This window comes from Mustela nivalis (genome assembly GCF_964662115.1).
Source record: "Mustela nivalis genome assembly, chromosome: 2".
Classification (NCBI taxonomy): Eukaryota; Metazoa; Chordata; class Mammalia; order Carnivora; family Mustelidae; genus Mustela; species Mustela nivalis.
Window position 1 is genome coordinate 172,544,725 of NC_139021.1, and position 23,353 is coordinate 172,568,077.

The 23,353-nt window shown below is 34.4% G+C and overlaps 1 protein-coding gene across 1 annotated transcript in view; it reads left to right on the top strand.

The window, feature by feature from the left end:
* ATRNL1 (attractin like 1) overlaps window positions 1-23,353 on the top strand; it is an 815,229-nt gene that overhangs the window by 549,319 nt on the left and 242,557 nt on the right. Inside the window, exon 27 of the mRNA XM_082721456.1 lies at window positions 20,329-20,436. Within this exon, the coding sequence (XP_082577582.1) occupies window positions 20,329-20,436 (108 nt within the window). The remainder of the gene's footprint in view (window positions 1-20,328; window positions 20,437-23,353) is intronic.

Below are 23,353 nucleotides of genomic sequence, written 5' to 3' on the forward strand. Positions count from 1 at the left end.
CTTCTCTATTTACCCTCCTTCCTTCTCCCCTTAACCTCCCTCTCTCTGATAACCGTAGTTATCACCTTCTTTTTCAAAATTCGTCCGAAGACCTTCATAGCCCACCATTTACTTACTCTTCGTATGAGTTAAATGACCCTTCTCTTTTGCTCCCATAGCTGGTATGGATTTCTGTTGCATGGCATATCTAAATTATGTGTTTTAAAGACAGGTATATCTCTTTTCTACTTGCCTGGCGCAGTCCCCAGAATCTGGTCTGCAGTTAGTAAATGCTTATTAAATTAAACCAATCCCCTTAAATAGATGCATGCAGGTTTCCCTTGCTCTTCACTTTGACCTCGCCTTGTCAGACTGTCTGTTTCCCTCTGAATCCTAAGAACTCAAGAACTAAGTCTGTACACTTCTGTTTTTCAAGTGTAAGTATACATTATAGTCATTCAAATACAATAGACATTTTTATTTTTAGTATCACAAGTAGAAATTTTCTTCTTTATGTCCCAGAAAGCAGGATTGGTTAAAATCACAAGGTTTTGATAAAGATAGTAAAGGGAAGGAATATGCTGAATATTACGTCTCAGACCAGTGCTATCTTTTCATTTTGTTGAATTTATTGAGTTTTATCTCAAGCTTCATTTTACTCTAAATGTGTTCTTCACCACAGGCTAACTGCTTGCTTTGGTTAATATTTAACATTTAAAATATTTTATATTACATTACATTGGGTAGTGAAATGTATACCCACTTTAAGAGTTCTGCCACATGTTAAGGAAGAGCTTAAAAACACCTGTAGAGTAAAATACATTCACTCTTCTATTTTTCTAAATTTCCTAGTCAGGTCACAGGGATTATGATACAAAAGACTTTCCGTGTGCATTCTGTTTGGTTTCTTTTCTGAATAATTTTGACAACTTTTTCCAGGCTGGACAAAATTAGTTTGTGTAATAATGCAGGTTCTTGACAGACATAGTCATACTTAAGATCAATCAGTGTAGACTGTTAATTTTCCACACCTCTTCTTAAGGTGCTTGTATCGCTCCAGGCTCAGGCCTTCTTCCACATACCTATTGTATTAATTTTCTATGACTACTGTAACAAATTACCACAGTTCTGCTGAAAAAACAAATACATATTTATCCCTTACAATTCTGCAGGTCAAAATTCTGAAATCCACTTTACTGTGCCAAAATCAAGGGGTCAGGGCATACTGCCTCTGACTGAAGAATCTAGGAGAAAAGGCTTCATCTTGCTGTTTCTAGCTTTTAAAGCTATATTCCTTACATTCCTTAGTTCCTGGCCCATTCTTCCATCTTCAAAGCCTGCTGTGTGTCTTCTTGCTTTAAAGTTTCCTTGCCTTGTCTTCTCTAGTCAAATCTTTCTCTACTTCCTTCTTATAACAACACTGTGATTGCATTTAGGGTACCAAAATTGTCTTCATCTTGTAGACCCAGTTCAAAATCCTGACACTGAAACATTAAGTGAAGATATCTGATTTGTCTCCCACCAGATGGCAAGCTTTGTCATAGTACTCCTACTCCTAATCTAATCTAGTTTTGAAGGCTAAAGAGTTAAATATGACAATTTAAATTCAGTCATAGTGCCATGCAGTGTTGGATCAATGGAACTTGTATTATCTAGATCGCTTCTGATGAGAATAACTACACACAATCAGATCTTTAAAATTGTCCTCTGAGCTATTTCACTGGCCTCTGAAACAGATAATTACTCTGGTTTCAACACCAACAATTTTATTTCCATTTAATTAAGATTATTTTAATGCTGTATTCACTAATTTTTCCAGTAACTCTTTATAAGTTTCCTAAATTTTATTAAGAATATACATAGTACCTGGGAACCTGGGTGGCTCAGTTGGCTGAGCGTACAACTCTTGATCTCTACTCAGGTCACAATCGCAGGGTCCTGAGACTGAGGCCTGGCTCAGACTCTGTGCTGGGTGTGGAGGCTGATTAAGATTCTCTCCTTCTACTTCTCCCCCTCCCGCCATTCTCTCTCTCAAAAAAATTAAAGTATATGTAGTACCAGTTAAGATAAATAATTGACTATTGGCTATTATTTATCTTAATTGTAATTATTTACATACAGGATTTCTCCTAGAACTCATTAGTACTTTTATCTCAAGCAAGTACTAATCCTTGCCACTTTTATCTTGTAGTGTTATGTAATATATATTATAAATAATAGGCACAAATACACCAGCTTTTGAAAATACCAAAAGTTATTACTCTATTACTTTATTGGCTTTGTTTTTCAAATCATACATTCTTATGGTAACAGTTTCAACAGTTGAGAGTCTTCAAAAGAATGATGGAATATTCTCCTTTCTTTGTTATAGAAACCTCTATAGAAAAGTCAGGAAAAATAGAAATTAAATGAATTAAAATTCATGTTCTAAAAATAAAACATCATTGTATTTCCTCCTGGACATAAATATGTAGGTTAAAATGATATAGGTATATAAGTGGGATCATACTTAACAGTGATGTTTTTGTTTTGTACTTCATGCAAAATATGAGATTAATTATATTGGTCCTCCCCCATTCCTTCATCCCCAAACCCAAAGTAAATATTTCAAATCTTATTTTTATCATATATAATTTTACATATGAGTTTATATATGTGTGTATATGTTTATCCTGGTTTTACATGTAATTATCCTTGACATTTTCCAATATCATTATAAATTCCTTGAAAACATAATTTTAATGGTTATATAGTATTTTACTTTTTTGATATTCTAGTTTATTTAGCCAAATTGTCTCCAGTTTTTCATTATTTTAAATTGTACTTTGTCTGGAATTTGTAAATGTTGCTCTTTGACAGGAATTTGTAAATCTTGCTTGTGTCAATGATTATTTTATTAATGGGAGTCATAAGGTGGACTTAACAGACTCAAAGTATGTTTGAACATTTGATGTTCTTAGTATCTATTAGCAAATAATTTTTCAAAAAAGCCAACTGACTATTCTTTTAATACAATTACTGAAGTTCTTCACTAATCTTTGCAAATTAGTTAAAAATATTCCTTAATGTTTTCTTGTAATCAATTTTTATCTTATGAGTCTCTTCCTTTCAAATTATTTTAATTACATATATAATAAAATTGAGATAAAAGTCATCATTCATCCTGCTGTACTAATATTGGGGAAAGACATAACTGCTGGGATTTCTAAAGGTGGCAGGAAATACAGGGTAGAACTGAGAATCTTTTACCAATTTGCTGAAGGCTATCTCAAGCTTCTAATTTTGTATAGATCAGAGTTGTCACCACTGCAATAGAGAGACAAGGAGAACAGAAGTAGATCTCTTAACTAGAGTTGTTTTGTGCCCTTTTAGCAAATCCTAGATATCCTTTGTGACTCACTATTCCCTAAGGAAATTGGAGCCTGGCATGGCAAGGTTCTTGTGATGGCACAATTATTTTCAAAGAGTAACATTCCTCAAGGGAATTATTGCTCTAATAAAAAGATATATCAATAGATAATAAAAATACATTTGAAAATTCATGAACTCTTATTCACTTTTTAATACCATTTATTTGAAAGAATTAAGAGATCTTTTTATACAAAGAGGGCATTGTTTCCAATGACATTATACGCATTCTTCCTCCCTTTTTGTTTGCACTAAAGAAAATCTTACCAAATTTGATACATTATTCTCTGAAGGTATGTTTGCATCATTTCCAATTAAATGTTTTAAGTCAGCAGTATACAGTGAACTATCATAAATGTTATTGTAGGTTCAAGCTGAAATGTTAGCAAGAGAATTGCTAACGGGCAGCATTTAAACTCTTATTGACTCTGTGTATTTTCTAATGTCTGTGGTATATACTACTTAGACTGATGAGCTTTCAGTAGCTTCCAATTTGAATTAATATATGGTGTTCATCTCTCTTTTTGTGTTTTGAAGTCAATACAACATTTAAATTGGAATAACATTTGCTTATTCATCTCACTTTTTTGAAGGAAGTAGGCAATGATTCGGGAAAATAAATTATAATTTTTTCCTTGGGATCCTTAGAAAAGAAATATGCATGTGTTTTGTTGAAAACGATGGCATTCAGTGGATTGAGTAATAATTTATGTTTTTTTTTACTTTTATTACTGATAAAAACTCTTCTGTAAAACAGTTGTTTGAAAAGTAGGAGAGACCAATTAAATTTTCAGGTGTATTTTAATAGTATCTATAAAATTCAGTTACTCTCTAATAATCTATATATTTCTTTGACTCTTGACCCACTTGGCCTTCAAACTGTTGATGGATATAAGGTGATTTCTTAATTAACAAAGCCTAAAACATTCAAATCAGTGGTAGAATTCTTTTGGCATTTGTTGGCACGTGATACACTTGGATATCATGCTTGTCCAACATATACTGCACTGTCTGTTGAGCAAAGCTTATGACACAGAAATGATCAATGCAAATGTAGTTATGTTTTTCAAATCTTGGTAACTCAAACTTATCCTAATGTGTTTGAAGGGCAAAAACTTGTTTCCTATAGTTAGATGTAAAAAGGTGTAGAAAAGGCAGGGTAGAAAAAGATCTATGGAATTCAGAGTTGACATAATTTGAGTGATTCCAAGAGAATGAAAGCAGGAAAGAGAAACATGTATGGTGTTTGACAAATGAGAAGGAATGATATGCAGGAATTTGTAGTATAGAGAAATAAAGGGCCTTTTTTATTCTCATAAAATGTTAATTGTGAAGTGAAAGAATTATTCATACCCAAATTATTGTTTAATTCTCATAATATGGTTCATCAAATTCAGCAATTCCTTTAAATATCAGCTTTGCCTCGCAGACTTCGTGAAGCCTTTAGTACCAGTCTAGTCCATGCAGATACTTTTTCTAAGATCATAGTATTTGTTTATGCCACTCATTTAACATGTGATCACACATTTACATTTCTGATTTGTTTCATCATTAAAATCTTCTATTGCAAGTTAACATTTCATTATTTAAATCTCAATCTCATAAGGATAATATAAATCTGGAAGACAAGCACTCTGTCCTATTTCTTGCTAGTCTCTACAACCTTAGCAAATATCTGCATATCTCAGTTTTTTATTGATTGAGCATAACATACACTATTTTTCACTAAAGGAAGTCACTCACCCATGTTAAGAGAAAAGATAAAAATATCATTGAAAACATTCAAAGATTTGGGTGAAATTTAGAAGCTTTAAAACTTGTAGATTAGTTATTTATTTTGGTCATGGTATAGATCTGAGACAGAGGATTGGTGTTTGTGAGTCAAGGTAGTATTCATAAAAGGGGATAGTAAATGGAGAGGGGGTACATGAATGGCAGTTTTACTTTTAGAGTTGGTGGTTCTCATGAGTATTGCACTTGAACTCCAAGGTATATCCCTTGAGCTGAAAATGTGTGTAGTCATAATTGCATGACCTGTGATAAATTGTCTTTGTCCCAAGATAGATTACAAAACTGGCACTGTATCAAGATAGAGTAATTGTAGAAGAATAGAAACCATCTGGACATCTGCTAAAGGCACACACCACAGAAAGCTGAAGATATGATCAGTTCTTGAGTTGCTTTGCTGACAGCTTCAACTTTCAGAAGGGAGACAGAATAGTCGAAGAAACTACCCACCATGCTGGGGGTGTAGAAGTTTTAAGGAAAAGAAAATTGATTTCATTTTAGAGTATATAACAGCAAGGAAAATGAATATAGGAGGTATTACACATTTTAGCAAGATAGATTATACACAATAGAATACTATGCAGCCATCAAAAGAAATGAAATCTTGCCATTTGCGACAACATGGATGGAACTAGAGCGTATCATGCTTAGCGAAATAAGTCAAGCAGAGAAAGACAACTATCATATGATCTCCCTGATATGAGGAAGTGGTGATAGATTTCAAAATGTTTAAAGAAAAGCTATATTCATTCAAATGGAAAGAGGTGCTAAAATAAGGTATCCTAATTAGCATTTATTTGTTCGTTTAGTTACTAAAGCAAAAGCAGTGGTGTTAGAAAGTCCAGAGCTGTGAGTCAGTTAGGACTTCAAAATTGAACTATTTTTCTTTTTTGTTAGGATAACTTGGCTGATACAGCAAGAATAGTTTACAGATATGATATATCTTGACTTCAGCAAGGGATTTAACAGTATCAGATGTTTTGAAGAAGATAGAGAAATGGACACTTGGGTAACAATACAGTTATTTCTAGGGGATAGGGACCAATTATTAGCACTCTCCTCTCTATCTGAATTCTAAGCAAATGTGAGCTGAACAATTAAATGGCAAACCTAATGAGTTTGAAAAATATAACTTCAAATTTAGTCACTTGCCATGGATACTAGACTAGGGCATGGTTTACCTCATGGAGATCTTCCCAGATAAGAAATTATGAGATAAAGGAGCGGAGTATAATTCACATCATCTGAACATACCCCCATTCATCAATAGAATAAATCACTCCACCTGCTATGGTCAACCTTGGGAGTGGTTATACACCCTGGGGAATAAACCAGCAATTTGTCAGGATAGCTCTGTACCCACCTTCAGGAGGAAGGATGCCAATTCCTATCACTGACTCTCTGGGTACTCTCCTGGCACCCATGGCGGTCAGTTTTGATTTCATATCTAGAAAGCTCTGAAATGGGTTGGAACAGTACATATACCAAGCTCATGTAGTACATAAATCAGCTCCCATGATACTACTGGTAATTTATCTGCAATGTATTCTCAAATTATGTCTCACTAGTTATATGACCACACTAAATAACTTATTAAGTACTAAATGCTGAATTAAATGATAATTGCATTAAATACTAAAATGCATAAAGTTAGATCAATATTAAAATTTCAACAAGGAAGAAATGCCCTAAATTGAAGAGTCACCTGCCCTTTATCAAATTTCAAGGGGAAATTATTAAAGCTTAAAAGATTTTGTTTTCAAGTTAAAATCATAGGTAAAGTCCAAAGTAAAATTATTTTGCCTTTGTGAGTTATAAATTCCAAAAACTATCCTTCAATATTACTTATTCTATTTAGTCCTTGCCAGAACCATTCTCCATTCACATGTAGAGTTGGGATTGTCTCTTACCAAGATGCATGAAAATTTCCTTTCAGTTGTATTAGTTCAGTAGCAAGTCTTTCATAGGCCTTATTTTTAAAGAATACAAATACTTACTAACTCACAGAACATTTTCACAGCACTGGCCCCACAATTACCAAAGTTAGAAAATAGGCCAATATTTATTTGGAATTATCTCAAGCAAAATTGTGTTTCCCAGGGATGCTCAGATGGCTCAGCCAGTAAAGCGTCTGCCTTCAGTTTAGGTCATGATCTTAGGGTCCTCAGATCAAGTCCCACATTGGGCTCCCTGCTCTGCAGAGAGCCTGCTCCTCCCTCTGCCTGCTGCTCTTCCTGTTTGTGCTCTCTCTCTCTGTCTCTCAATCTCTCTGTTAAATAAGTAAATAAAATCTTATAAAAGAAATTGTGTTGCCCAAACTTACGTCTTAGTGTTGTCAAAAATCATAGCAAAGACTCCGTGGTATCTGAATTAAAAGGGTCTCTGCAAGTTAAGTGTGAGAAATTTCTAAGCAAAATATTAATGTTGGTCTTAGGCTTACTTATCCCTTAGACAGTTCTTGCAAAGTTTAGAAATTTGTAATGGTATCAGCCACGAGCACCGGATTCAAATGCCTTTTTTCCCCACACTGTCTATTCAAAAACCTCTTTGTTTCTGTTTACCTCAATAATAAGTTGAGAATGCCTGTTCTGGCAGGTAGCGCCCATGAACGAGTATGTCCTTTCTAGTTCCCTGCAGCTGTTGCCACAGCACATCATTATGGCATTGCTCCTGAGGAAAGCTTGGTCTCTCAGATGTTATTAGAGACAATCTGAGACCATGTGGTGAAGAGTGACCTTTAGCTTGTATTTATACCACATGATTCCAAGATGCATCCGTAGGTTCTTCCTTGTTCCTAAATTAATTCTTTAATTCAACAAATATTTAGTAACCATCTGCAACATACCAAGTACTTTTTGACACTGAAACTTTAACATGGACAATGGGACCCACTCCTCATATGAAATGTATACAAAGTATAAAAATTAGGATTCAACAACATATGACCCAAAAAGCTTTACTTTAGGGAAAGATCTAGGGAGGCTATGTTTTGGATAAATTTTTACAGTGGGAAGAGGATGATTTCACACAGTCTGAAAATAAAAGAGAGTGTATACCAGCTGTGGAACTTCTCGGGTATCAAATACCTATTTTCTCCCAGGGTGGATATTTGAATATGGCCCATGAAAATAAACCAGATATTTCTAAATCCATACACTTCATCTGTTCTATCTTTTGACGTCACTATAAGGAGGGAACTCTATAACATAAAAAGCAAAAGTCATTCTCTTGGTGGCTTTTATGATTTACCTTGTGTTGCTAGAAAGTAAGGCAATTCTCTGTTCTGATAGTTCTCTTTGTCATCCAATCTTACCAACCTGGTCAGAGAGAGTGAAACAGAGGCTCAACACAAATGATAATATGGGGATAACTGTTCATTATGTTAACTGAGGGTTCAAAATATCAAAGACAATTCTGCACTCAAGGGAAAATAGGATAAAAATAATAACAACACTAACACATGAGAAATTAAACAAACACAATGTAAAATTCTGGATTTAGATTTAAAAACTCAGTTGTAGAAGTTTTAAGTTGGAACACTTGTTTTGATCAAAGTTCACGTGAGAAAGACCTGGAATTGTTGATTGGGTCCAACAGTACAGTTGTTCTAAAAATTAAAAACAAAAACAAAAACAAAAAACTATTTTAAAGCACATGTAAATATGGAATACATTAAGAGAAATACTTCTACCATATTCTACACTAGTCAGATCACATCTAAAATATGCGTTCATTTTACATTTAAGAGGAACATTGAAAAACAAAATGCTGAAAACCATGTTAAATGAGAAAGAGTTTTGTGCTTTTTGAGACTATGAGTAAACTCCTTGAGGACAGGACTATATTACATATGTCTAAAGTGGCAGTGTCTGGCCTTCTTCCCAGAACATTGAAGTATTCTGTAAATGTTTGTGCATGAATAATGAATGCAAAATTTAAGATATGGGAATTGTTTAATTTGAACATATAAGAAATTTCAAATAATAAATATTTGAAGGAATTTTAAGGAGATTAAAAATATTCTATTTAACTTTAATGATCCAAAAAGATCCCAAGAATATAAGTTTTTGTTCAGTATAATGAATTCTAACTGTAGTATAAACCTTTTGGGGGAAAAATACTGCCTTCATAAAAAGCAATTTTTTTGCTAGATATAAGTGAGGATGCTAGATAACCATTTGTCAAAAATTTCAGAGCACTTGGGAACATTGGACTAGGTAACCTCTAGGATTCCTTCCAATTCTGAGAATGAGTTATTTCAAGGAGTCTGCGATGACCACTGATTTTTCTTACAGTTTGATTTTTATGGTATAAAATACCATTCTGAGTACATAAGAAAGGCAACTTATATCAGTCGTAATTTGTGCTGCATCTAACTGTCCTTCACATTTAAAAATCCAAGTGATTGAAATTAGTTTTAAAAATATTTATATCCTATCTCCTTGCACAAAAGATTAAAAACAAATAACTGCATATTAATCTATCATATTGATTCTTCCATGAACAAAGTAGGTATCTTTCAATAGGCTATAGAAAATCGTAATTAACAGATGTCTTATTTCACAAAGAAACATTTTACAGAAAAACCATTTTTGGAGTTTCTCAATATTGAACCGAAAATGGCTCCATTCGCTAATAGCAAAATAATCACATTTTCCTTAAAGGAAAAAAAAAACATTTTAATAATATCGATTAAGAGGAAAATGCCAGTGTTTGAGTCACTTATGTCTCCAGGAAGATTTAAGTACTTCTTCAAGAACTTTAAAATTATTGTCACAAACTACTTAAATGTCTGACATGAACCTTTTATACAGTTAATGTAAAAGCTAACTGGATTATGTTGCATTTAGAATTTCTTAACCTAGACGCTAGCATATTGTGGTTCAAAAATGAATCTTGAGCTTCGTATTGATTCCCAGAATCATGGAGAGAAAAAAGTACTTCTTTAGTAAATTAATTCTTGAGAGGGGGGAAACGCTACTGAAGGATTGATCTGAGCTTTATTGTAAGAAGAGCCTCCAGTCATAAATTACCGGCACACAGGCAGGAGTCGATGTGTCGTTTCTATTGTAATCAGCTGCTTTTATATTTCCACTTGTCAAGGTTGACTTGATCATATTGTGCACGTCTTGGATGTCAAAGGCATTCATTTGCTCTTCTTGAAAGCAGGACAAGTATTTCTCAGACAACTTAGACCTCTAACTTGAGGAAGTAATGTATTCTGCAGTATGAGTGTGAGGGTGTTCTATGAGGGGGGAACATTTTTTTTTTCTAGCACATGTTTCAAAATTTGAAGTTATCCAGTTCCCATTTTCACTCTTTGAGGAGTAATATGTATTAAATATCCATTCTGGGGATCTAGCTTTTAAATGACCTTTTCAGTACTCATCCTTTTGCTCATTTTGATTTGCTCAGATAAATTACAACCACCTGGCCTTTTGTATTAAAGAAGGTTACATACAAAATTGACCTTTTGATACTTATTGGGAGATCTAGGTTCATTGTATTTGAGATTAACTGCTGTTACTGTTTTCTTGGTTATGTCTTAAATAACTTTATACGAGGATGGTAAAGCTCGTTTTTTTTGTTTGTTTGTTTATTTTGTTTTGCCCATTTGTTTCGAGCTATTTCTAACACCATAGGGATAGACTCTAAACAATAAAAAAGAAAATATGTTTGAAAAAATAATAAATATGACTTCTTTAGATCATATAATGTCTGATGATTTATATATATTATTTCAATTTCTCTTATCCTTGATAAAGCCAAAATTATCTTTTGACCATTCTGCTCCTTGCCACATTGCTTAATACGACTCAGCCTTTCATCTGTTTCTTGAGTACTTTAAGGTCAGACTTGCCTCCAGAACCTTCCAGTTGCTGTTCCCTCTGCCTGAAATGATCTTTTCTAGCTTCCCTTGTTCCATTCACCTAATATTCTACTTCTTCCCCTGCATTTTCTTGGCCTCTGTTTGGTTAGGGTGGGCATGTGACTATTTATGGGCCATAAGGTATGTTGCTTCTGGTTTGAGGCACTGGAAAGTCCATATAGGATCCACTAGCTTTTCTGCCTTTATACTCAAGGAATCCTTGGGTTGAGATGCAGAACCTCAAGACTGAAGCAGTCTGTATTACTGGTTTACCAGATAGGAAGTTATTTACATCTGTAGAAGATTTTGTGTGAGCAAGAAATAGACTTTTCTATTTTAAACTACTGAGCTTTTGGGTATGCATGCATATCCCGAGTTTCAAGGTTTTAGGTTAAATGACATTTCTTAGGACACCTTCTGTCATCATCCTACCTAAAGCACTTTCTCCTTCTGCTAGCTCTTTCTCCCAATCATTATATGTTTTCTGCAGTGGTTTTCTGGTAATATTTTATTTAAGTATATGTTGAACAAACAAGACTTCTGTATGCCGTTAGTAATGATTTTTAAGTGTCTAGAGTAATCTTTAAATTGGCAATCAGCACTTTATTTTTGACTTTTTGTTTTAATGTCAAGAAGTGCAAACAAACCAAAATAAAATACCACCTTGCAAAGGTCCATTGTATTTCCTATTGATCACCAGAAAGGATGGTCTCATATCAAGCAATAGCTGAGTTCTTAACTTTTCTACAGAAATCCATTCTGTATGAAATGATTCCTTTCATTCAGAAGTGAGGTCATCTTTGGCAAAGTCTAAATCAACGATGCCTATCTTTGTCACAAAGAAAGGACTAAGAACCCAAATTTCAGAATTTCCTGAAGTGACCTTCAAAATTCTACAATATTTTTACATGTCTTAAAGTTTTTGCCCACTAAGAAATAGGTAAGTCTGGGGCACCTGGGTGGCTTAAAGCCTCTGCCTTCGGCTCAGGTCATGAGCCCAGAGTCCGAGGATCGGACTCGGCAGGGAGCCTGCTTCCTCCTTTCTCTCTGCCTGTCTCTCTGCCTACTTGTGATCTCTGTCAAATAAATAAATAAAATCTTAAAAAAAAAAAAAAAGAAATAGGTAAGTCTTTGTTACTTTCAAATCCAGCCTGCATAAGTATTTCATCCAACATCAGAGTATTGTCTGTCTCTAGTCTCCTGGTAGATGGGCTAGAAGAGTCCTGATAGGGTGTTTTTTTTTTTTAATATCATGTAAAAGCTTACTGAATTTAGAATCCAAAGAGTCACCTTTTATATATGTAGGAGCTGAGTGATTTAGTGCAGCAGTGTGGTGAGTGGCTGATGGAGGCTAGTAGGACTGAGGAAGCAGGTATTGGTGCTAGCCCTGCCCCCTCCCCAGACCCTTCTGCAAGTCGGGAAGGACACAGCCTTTGGCCATAGTGAAGAAGTGGGCAGCAGCGATTCCCCTCCACCCCGGGGCGGGGGGAGCATGTATCCCATGCACCTCAGAGGTAAAAGTTCTTTTTCAATGAATGGATGTTCACAGCCTAACTTATTCACTAAGTAGATGAAGATATGAATGAACTCTCTATCAAATGGTTCTAAGAATGGCCTTTTACAAAGGAAAGAGGGAAGGAAGGAAGGAGGAGAAGGAGGGAAAAGAACAAAAGGGGAATGGAGGGGAGAGAAAGGGAAGGGAAGAAAGAAAAAAATTCTGCTCAAAATTTTAGTTTAAACTCTTTAAGATTCATCTTTTGGATGCCAAATAAAAAAGAATTTCAGAATCTCCTTTTGTTCCTTAATTAAATTTATTGATAAGGCAGGAGACTTTACTGAGAATCATTTTCTTATTGCTGATGCATGAAGAGATGACATACAGTCATACTTCTTTTTCCATTGGTAAATTAAATAAAATATGTTGCTAAATATAAGATAAAAAGAAATATATAAAGGCATATCATCTGCATTATCAAAGTGTTGCATGGGAAATCAACTATCTATTATTAAGATACAAATTATTTTCTTTTGAAAGAATTCACAAGATGGAATTCTTCATTGATGCAGGCAACAGGCACACACAGTTGATGGAAACCAGGAATTGGCTATGCTGGGACATGTTAGTATTTCACTTAGACAACAGAGAAATGTTGAAGCTACCAATTCTATCCTAACTTACTTCAATATGTTAAAAGAAATGTTAGCAAAGATTAGCAGTTTCTGGAGTGGATATGAAAATTTGATAGAAATATTATTTCACTTTTCTTTGTTTTCTCCACACCAACATGAACTTGATCTTTCCAAACAGAATGGTTCTCCCACGGTTTATCCAATGATACAGAGCTTAACTGATTTGATGAACAACCTTGTGGGTGCTTTAAGAAATAGCTTTTGTAGTAAGAAAAAACCCCCAAACTTTGGTTTGGTCTAACCCTTTCAGATTAAAGGGCTAGATCCTTTGGTCTAAACCCTTGCAGATTAAACCATACAGACTTACAGTGATTGATACAGAGAGACTGTTGTCAGGTGCTGTTTCCATTTTCTTGGCTTCAGACTGCAACTGGGAAGAATTGTGCCATGTAAGAAGTACTGTTTTGGCTCCTATGCATGACCATGAATACATAAGGATAAGGAAGATCTGTCATACTTTGTCATTTCTTTGACATTGCCTAAATTAACCTAAACAAAGACAGTCCATACTTAACTGCCCTACTTATAAAAGTGAGATATATTTTCTTTAACTCCTGTCAGTAGAGAGCTTTTAAGACCTTATTATAGGCAAATGATGGTGATACTATCAGGCCATACAGTTTGTGTCACTCTGCTCCTGATAGTATGGGCAATTTTTAAGAGTTCCATGAGAATTATACTACATGGAAGCTATTTAAAATCAGAAAGGGGGCACCTGGGTGGCTCAGTCGGTTAAGCACCTGACTCTTGATTTCAGTGCAGGTCATGATCTCAGGGTTCTGAGATCAAAACCTGTGTTGGGCTCTGTGCTGGGTGTGGAGGACTGCTTAAGATTCTCTCTCTCTGCCCCTTCCCCCCTCAAAAAACAAAACAAAATAAAGTAAGTATGTAAGGCTGATAATGGAGATAAAATCATTCCATCTAGAATATAGGTGATGTTGTACATACAACCTCATAAACATCAAAGTTTAAGAACCACTAGCTTGTCATCAACAAGCTAGAGGAAGAAATAAAAGGAAACTTTATAAATAGATGTTTAGTCCTTTGAACCCATTCTGCTTTTAAGATATATTTCAAGTTCTTATCCAACGAATAGGGATGTATAGAGAATCCTAAAGTAGTCTTACTTGCTTTCATTATTCATTCTATTTTATTTTTAAGCATTAATATCTGTTGAGAAATTTGTCTGTTGAAAGAATTTAAGAAAATAGTAGAGTTACATTCTGGTTCTAGATGAGGGGCAATTAGCTTCTGAAGACAGTAGTAAGTTAAATTATTGAATCCATTGAAATTGCAAAGAAAAAAAATTTTTTTTGAAAAAAAAATTTTTTAAGTAAACAACTATTTCAAGAGTAACATAGTCCCAATAGGTCAAAGATTGCAGAAGTCTAGAAAAAGGTAATTAAAGTAACCTGAATAAGAATGTTAAGCCAGGCCACTCCCATAAAATGCTAATACTAGTTTCAAACCAGAAGACTGGGAAGCGAAACATTCCCACTATTCTGAATAAGAATTTGAGACTTGCACCTTGCAGATTTAGTTGTCTAAAATGCTAGAAATCATACTCTCCTAATTTAAGGATACAAAAATTTATTGCCACTTCTTTTTACTTCCTTGTACCATCCTAATACCAAAATAACAAAATTAATTGTTCACCTCCATTGCTTTATGTTAGCTGTATTTGTGTCAAACACAGCTATTGATACTATACAACAGAAATACTCTTTTTCATAAAATGTTGCTTAATCTCTTATTGAAGCACTTTATTCATTTTGGTATGGAAGTTCAAGAGTAATGACTAAATCATCTTGATTGCACCCTCCATGCCTTTCTAAAATCTTGGGAGTGTAATTGCTATTAAAAATACAAATACATTATAATGACTTTATGGCAGTTTTTTTTCCCAAAATTTTTGCAGTATTACAATAAGGTAAATGAAAAGCAACATGAAACCTGCCATCGATTTGTTGGGTCCACAAAATTGCCCCATTCTAATATATATATATATATATATATATATATATATATATATATATATATATCTGTTTAGTTTGGAGGATAAAACTTCTAGAATATGAGGGACACAAACTTTTTTTTTTGGGGGGGACACATACTTTTAAAGGCTTAATCATAATTAAAATTAGTTTTATCATAACTTGCTTTCACTCACATTTGGATGATATAGATTTTTATACTTTAAGTCACTCATTAATTGTTCATTAATCAAATGACTGCCACTAGCACTGTGAGTAATAAAAAACAAATAAAAACAGATCTTTTCCTTAAGGAAGATTTCAGAAAAGTCTAAAGATATTAGAAGATAGTACCATACTAATGTAGTAAATAATTTATAAGTGAAATGATTACTTCAAACTTGGGGTGAAGTTGAAGCACCTTTGGAAGTGGGGGAGGAGGATGAATAGGACCTAGACATAGGATGTCTATGAGACATGAAGGAGACATGAAGACAACTGGGGACAGTTAGTTACTGTTCTGTTATGTGATTTTTAAGGATTATTTTCCTAAAATCTGTTAGAGAGTTGTATGCCTTTTGTTGGAAAGGTGGTTAGTATGAACTATGAAGAATGATACAGCATTTGAAATAGTTGTATTGAGTAGAAAAATTATCATATACATTTGATAGAATCAATGATTATTCCTGGTTGCCACATTTAAGCCAGGATTTTCATATTATTTTTAATTTCATGGTTTGTTTTGTAAGACATTTTGAATAATAAGATAGTTATTATAGACAACAAACATGACACTAAGAACATCTCTTTAATTTTTAAATTTTCTTCACCACAGTGTTTATGGCAGCATGATTATAATCTATTGTAATATGGTCAATTTGTTCTTTTGGCTTTATCTTTATGCTGAATAATTGGCAATAGCAGATTAGTTATAAAACAGATCATCTGTTTTATGGCTCTTATTGCTGTACAAAATGTTAAAATTCATTTATATAAAAATCACAATCACAAAATTAATTTAATTTCAAAAGTTCTTAAGAAAATATTCTATATTTCCTCCCAATTTGTAGGTTGAAGTTTTATCATTCTTAGTCACAAATAGCAGAAAGCAGTTCCAAGTCTAAATTCATTTTACCACAATTATGACATTTAACAACTGTGTCATAAATTTGCAACATTGTTAAAAGGGAGAGTAGTGGAGCAAAATGTGTCACTAGTGCTGAAGAAAATGGACCTCTGGTAATTAGTGTGCCACCTTCAAAGACAAAATTAGTGCTTGAAATTTAACATAATAATTGTACCAATGAACAGTTACCGAGTGCTCACAATGTTCCAGTCTCTGTGTTGAGCTGTTCAAGGGAATTTCCTCTTCAGTGCCTTATCCCTTCTGATATTACTGTTATTCCCATTTTTGTGGAGAGAAATAATAAGTATTAGAAAGGTCTGAGTAATTTGGCTACGGCCCAAGAGTTTGTGGATGGAGAAGCTGGGATTCAAAACGAATCCTCTGAGATATAGTTGTAGTTGTAGACACTGTTAATATCCCAACTATTCCAATGAGAAAAATTGAGGTTTAGAGAGCTCTAAATAATTTGGTTAAGCTCAAACAGCTAATAAGTGAAGAAAAAAAAAATGGTGTTCAGACACAGGACCTCTTCACTCCAAAGTCTGACTATATTGCCTGTCAGATAAACTTTGACAATATTGAAGTCACCAGCATGTCATTTACATCCTTTTTGTTCTGACACAGAGGGGACTAAATTCAGGAAGGAATGCATACAGACATTACCTGGCAAGAGGGGACACAATTGGTAAGGATATGGCTCAACGCCAGAAATTAGTAGCAAAGAGAATCTCACTTTATTCCACTTCATTATTTTAGGGCCATCATATCAAAGCAAAAGTGTTTCAGGAGAAAGTGACTTACCTTTTCTGAGTTTCAGCCAAAATATTTGCATTAGTTTTCTAAAGTAAGAAAGTCAGTGTTCAGCCAGTCCTCAAACTAGTTCTCTACTAAGTGGCCCAGAGTTAATTTGTCTGGCTAATTCCCGATTTGTATCTTTTAAAGTACACTATCTTGTGCCCTAATTATTTTTATATTGCCATGTCTTTTTTTTATGTATTACAGCATTATGGTCTTGGGCAAGAATAGTGTTTTTCTTGATTTTGCAAACAGTATTGTAGGAAGCATTCGATTCTTAAAAAACGATGGAAATTCAAACCTCAGAGGACAGATTAGAATCTTTAAAAATACCTTTGTATTCTACAAATATTTTTTTAAATGAACAAAAGTATTAGATAGTCATTGATTTTTCTTTATTATGAGTAGTGAGGTTCACAATAATATATTATAGTCCAGAGAAATATATTCTTTGTCAAAGATAGCGAATTTGGAATATTTATAGACTTACATTACAATTTGTGGTATGGAGTATTCATGCACTATATTTTGTAGACCTTTTACTTTTAGATCTAGGGAGAAGGTAAGGTAAGGAAACAGAGCTGTTCATTTTGTTAAAAGTCTCTTAACTATAGAAAAGTAACTGAGGGTTTCTGGAGGGGAAGTGGGTGTGGGGGATGGTCTAAATAAGTGATGGGGAAGGAGGACTTGTGATGAACACTGGATATTATATCCAAGAGGTGAATCACTAAATTCTACTCATGAAACCAATGCTACACTATATGTTAACCAATTTGGATTTAAATAAAAGTGTGGAAGGAAAAAAATCTCTCAATTATATGAGATGTCATTTGTAATATGAGGAGAACTAGTATAAATGAAGAAAAAACAATTTTTTGAGGGAGGGAGAGAGAAAGGGGTTGGGAGGGTCCGAGGGAGAGGGAGAGAGAGAATCTTAAGCAGGCTCCACACCTAGCATGGAGCCCAATGCTGGGCTCAATCTCACAACCTTCAGATCATGACCTGAGCTGAAATCAAGAGTTAGACTCTTAACCAACTGAGTCATCAAGGCACCCCCACATAAAGAAACTTTTTAATACAAATGTTAGAAAATTGTGTTTAAACCCAAATTAAAATTTACAATTTTCTCATGGGAATTTGTACATTACCATAGGAAAGATAGTTTGTATATTTGTGTATGTGTGTGTTTGTGTGTCTGTGTCTATATCTATGTGTGCGTCTGTATGTATATTTTTATCTGAAAGACAAAGAGCACTGTGTCTTCTACACTTGATATCCCTTGACATCTGAAGTAATGTTACATTTGCATTTGTATAAACAGAATGTTCAGATCTATTGACCACTCCTAAGGCACAAACAAGATTCTATTTTCTAGCAGCTGTATTTTTAATAATGTAATTTTGAGGTTATATTAAGTGAATAATTTGGTGGTTAATATCATTCACTTTTTCCTTTGAATATGTTTTTAGTGTGTCTTCATTGCTTTTTTTTTTTTTTTTTTAAAGATTTTATTTATTTATTTTTTTTAAATTTTTTTTTATTTTATTTTATTTTTTTTTTAATTTATTTTTTATTTTCAGCATAACAGTATTCATTATTTTTCACCACACCCAGTGCTCCATGCAATTCGTGCCCTTTATAATACCCACCACCTAGTACCCCAACCTCCCACCCCCCACCCCTTCATTGCTTTTAAATATACATATAATTTAGGAACTTAAACTATTACTCAATAATAAGTGTGTTATTTCTATCCATCCATATTGGCCTGTGGATGTTCTCTTTTTAATAATGACAAAGCAAGGCCTTAAATTATATTTTAGACGCTCATTTCATGAACACTGTCACTGCTGTGTTACAAGTGTTAAAACAAAAATGTTAAATAATAAACTGCCATCAGGTGTTGGCTTTTGTTCCTTAATCAACTGAAAGCGAATTTTATGAATGATGCATCATGACACGACATACATTTACATTCAAATACCAGTTGTTAACGTTTTAAGTTAATGCCAGTGAATCTTTAAAAATCTCTGTGAATAATGAAGCTATTCATTGTGTTCAAGGATTTTGCCTTTTTCAATGATAGGATTTTCTTCTCATTTGAAAGAGTATTTAATTGCATCGCTCATCCACTTTTAATATTTAATAATAATTTTATTAGCTGTGTAGAATGAGAAGGGCAAGATTTGCAATATCTCCTGCTGGTCATCAATTTTTTCTTATCATGACTTAATGAATATTATAATTACAAGGAAAGGCAGAAATATAAATTAGGTTGGTAGTTGGCTGGGACTTGCTAGTTTATTGCTTTTAGCTTGGGCAAAGCCCAGAGTAGACATAAGGAAAAAGAAACAAATATCTGGGGGTGCTTCAGAAGACCTGGCACAAAATTTTTGTAACCTACTAATCATTGCTTGTTTTAAATAATGAACACAGACGGTTTGAATCAAGTTACAAACACTGTCAGTAACAATTCCTGCTGGTTCCACAGCAGTTGACAGACTCTTGACGACTTCCAAAACTTAGTCTTGGCAGGTGTATGTTTCTTTAATCTCTATTAATGCCTTTTGAAACTTTTTTAAAAAAGATTTATTTATGTATTTGTTTGTTTATTTGATGGACAGAGATCACAAGCAGGCAGGAAGGCAGGCAGAGAGAGAGGAGGAGGCTGGCTCCCTGCTGAGCAAAGAGCCCAACGCGGGGCTCGATCCCATGACCTTGGGATCAAGACCTGAGCTGAAGGCAGAGGCCCTAACCCACGGAGCCACCTAGGTGCCCCCTTTTGAAAACTGTTATTATCTTTTTCTTAAACACGTTTACTGGTATTTACCTTCAGCTGAGATAAAAGCTGCATTATTTTGAGTGGGAAGACTTGGCATATCCATCATCATAGCAGGGCCTTTTACTCAACTAGCCCTCCCATCTTGGGTTTTCAGAATGCTTTTGAATACATTTCATTAGGTCTGTGGGATAGAAGTCAGGGGAAAAGTTCTTTACAGTCATCATGCGTTCAAAGCCTCTATGGATTCATGACCCAGGCCATGGGGAAAAAACAATTTTTATGTTAGTGATCTAGGTATAGATGTGTGTGTCAGATGATTCCTAAGTTTTGAGTACCATTTGTTCAAAATGGAAACCGATCTTGTTGAATTTCCTGTTTTTAAACCTATTTTAAACAAATCATTTTTAACCCCCTGCAGCAATTGCTTCGAGAACGACAGCAGATGGCCAGCCGTCCCTTTGCTTCTGTTGATGTTGCACTGGAAGTAGGAGCCGAGCAAGCAGAGTTTCTGCGAGGGCCATTAGAGGTAGGAACTGTGGTACCGAGAGGGGACCGCTGTGATTTGCATATTTATATTGCTTCTCTAATTTGCATCTGCTTGTACAGCCAAATAGAGTCTGATTATGTAGAGTTGACAAGATTCAGCTACATTTGTGATGCCACTTCCAAGGCACATAGTTTTAATAGTATGACATGAGCTGTAACAAAAGCCACTGGAGAGTCTATTAGTCTAGGCAAGAGTGACAGACTGCTCACTGGCAGCCTGGAGCTGACAGGTAGGAGCTGAAGGAATTTAAGATACAGGTATGATGGAAGAAACAAAGCACCTCTATTTAGTCCTTGGAGTGCCCAACACCTTTTAGTTCCCAATTCACATTTATCTTTATTAACAAAGTTGACTACAACAGGTAGGTGGAAATGAGTTGCATTTTAATCACATAGTTGCATTTTTGAATGTTGAGAATTATAGAATATTGTGAATATTTTCATTTGTGGTAATGGCTGTATTAGTATAATCTTTTTATTGCACATGCAGAAATAGAGTATAGTGAAGGAGAAATCATTATGTGCAAGTAAATGTTGTACTGGACTCCTGCAATAATGCCTGGAATGGTTTCTGAAAATAAGAACACACCGAGAGGAAAAATCCACAGATTGTGATTAATGACTAATCAAAGCATTTTGAGGCATAGTAATTTAGTTATATGCTTATTATTTTTTATTTCTATTTCACAGATGGTAAGACGTTTAAGTAGGAAGATTAAGAAACACTATAGAATTGAAAATTGTTTTCCCTTTTTAAAAAATATCCTTATATGACTAATTTCATGTTGCTATTTTCAAATCTTGCTTTTCTTCAAGGAAAGCAAGGAATATAAAAATAGACTTCTCCAAAAACCTAGGTACAAATAGAATTGATTCTGTCTCTAGCACTTTAGTTATTTGGGAGAAAAAAAAATTAAACAACTGAATCAGGCCTTGCAAATGCTATCCAAAGAGCCAGTTTCTAGAGGACATTTCTCTGAATTTTTGTGTACTTGATTTATTATTCTAGATCACAGATTACCATGGAAGCTCAGATCATTAGGAAATTAGTAGGTATATTTTCCATTACTTGGGGAGAAGTTAGAAGAGAGAAGATTAAATGGAAGCTACAGGAAGTGCTCTGATTTCATGTTGGCCTCACCTCACTTTAGTACAAAATCTTTAACAAATAGGAAACCTGCACTGTTTGAATCCTACTTCTTTTTGTCCAACACTGTGAAAACACAGTCACAGGAGAGAAACGGATGTAAAGAATACAGACAGAGTCCACAGAAGAAAGGGACCGATCAAAGAACTAGAAAACTCACAAACGTAAGGAGCAAATGTAATTCCAGTACATATGTACCTCCCTGGTGTGTTAGCTGCTGCTCACTAGTGCTCAAGAGTGTATCGTTAGGTGTGTGTGTTCCTAATCTTTCCATTTCTTTGTTTTATTTCTTCCAGATTTTGTTTCCTTATCATTGTCATTTTTAACATTAAATTTTATTATATAGAATTTAAAGATTTCTGCCTCTATTTATAGTTCGTGTTTGCCTGCTAGTCCTTTTATTCCTTTACTTCCAACTTCTCTGTATCCTTTTGTTTCCTACTTATCCCTTGTAGAGGTGACTATTCACTTTATCCTGCCATCCTATAGTCCATCTTTTGATTAACTGCCTGAATCTATTTACATTGACAATAATTACTATACTCCCAAGGATTATTTTAGCTGCTCCTTTGTGTGTGCAGGTGTGTGTACATGTGTGTGCTGTTCTTGTTGTTGTTACTACCCTTCTGTTTTGTTCTTTTTCCCTATTGCTCTTGGATAAATTGATGTCCTTCTAATAAACAGTGTTACATATTCTATCTCTCTGTTTCTGATGGTCACACATCACACACCAAGATTCATAGTGAAGGTTCTTTTCCCTATCACCATCTAAGCTTATTAATACATATTTCACCCTGCCTGTCTCAAACAAAATTAATATTTTAATATGCTTTTAACTCCTTCTGTTTCTCCTACCCTATGCTAATACTGCTTGGAAATATTAATCCAGATATGGACATACTTTTAAAATTTAAGTAACAGTGAATTATCTTTACCCTTCTTTTTCTTTATATCTAGGTGCTTACTCATGCATTTCATTTATTTTCCACTATAATAAATCCTCCAAGATACCTTTCAAAGAGAAATTTTATGTGGCATGCTCTTTGAGACCTCATATGCCTATCAGTATGTTTATTTTGTCCTCACATGGAATAACAATTTAATTAGATATAAAATTCAATTTCAAAGTTCTCTTCTTCAGAACTTCAAAGGTATTAATTGCCCCTTTGTCTCAAGTCTGATGTCAGTTTGATTCTCTGTCCTTCGTAAATGATCTCCATTTCCTTTTTGCAGGCTTTCAGAATTTTCTTGTTTCTCAATGTTCTTAAATCTCTCTCAGATATGTACCCATTATCTCATATTTGGCATTCTATACCCCCTTTAAATCTGCAGCCCTATAACTTTGTATTTTTATGGATAATCTTTGGTTACTATTTCTTTTAATATTTCTTACCGTATTCTTTCTTGGATTTCCCATTAGATGCTCTTGATACTTCTTCTATCATCTGTATTTCTTTCTTTTTTTTAAAGATTTTATTTATTTGACAGAGAACACAAGTAGGCAAAGAGACAGGCAGAGAGAGAGAGGGGAAGCAGACTCCCTGCTGAGCAGAGAGCCCGATGCGGGGCTCGATCCCAGCACTCTGAGATCATGACCTGAGCTGAAGGCAGAGGCTTAACCCACTGAGCCACCCAGGTGCCCCTGTCATCTGTATTTCTTAACTTGTCTCTCATTATTTCTACTCTTTCGATTCTTTCTGGTGCCTCTGGGAACATTCCTCAATCTGCCATTCCAGTATACTGATTTTTC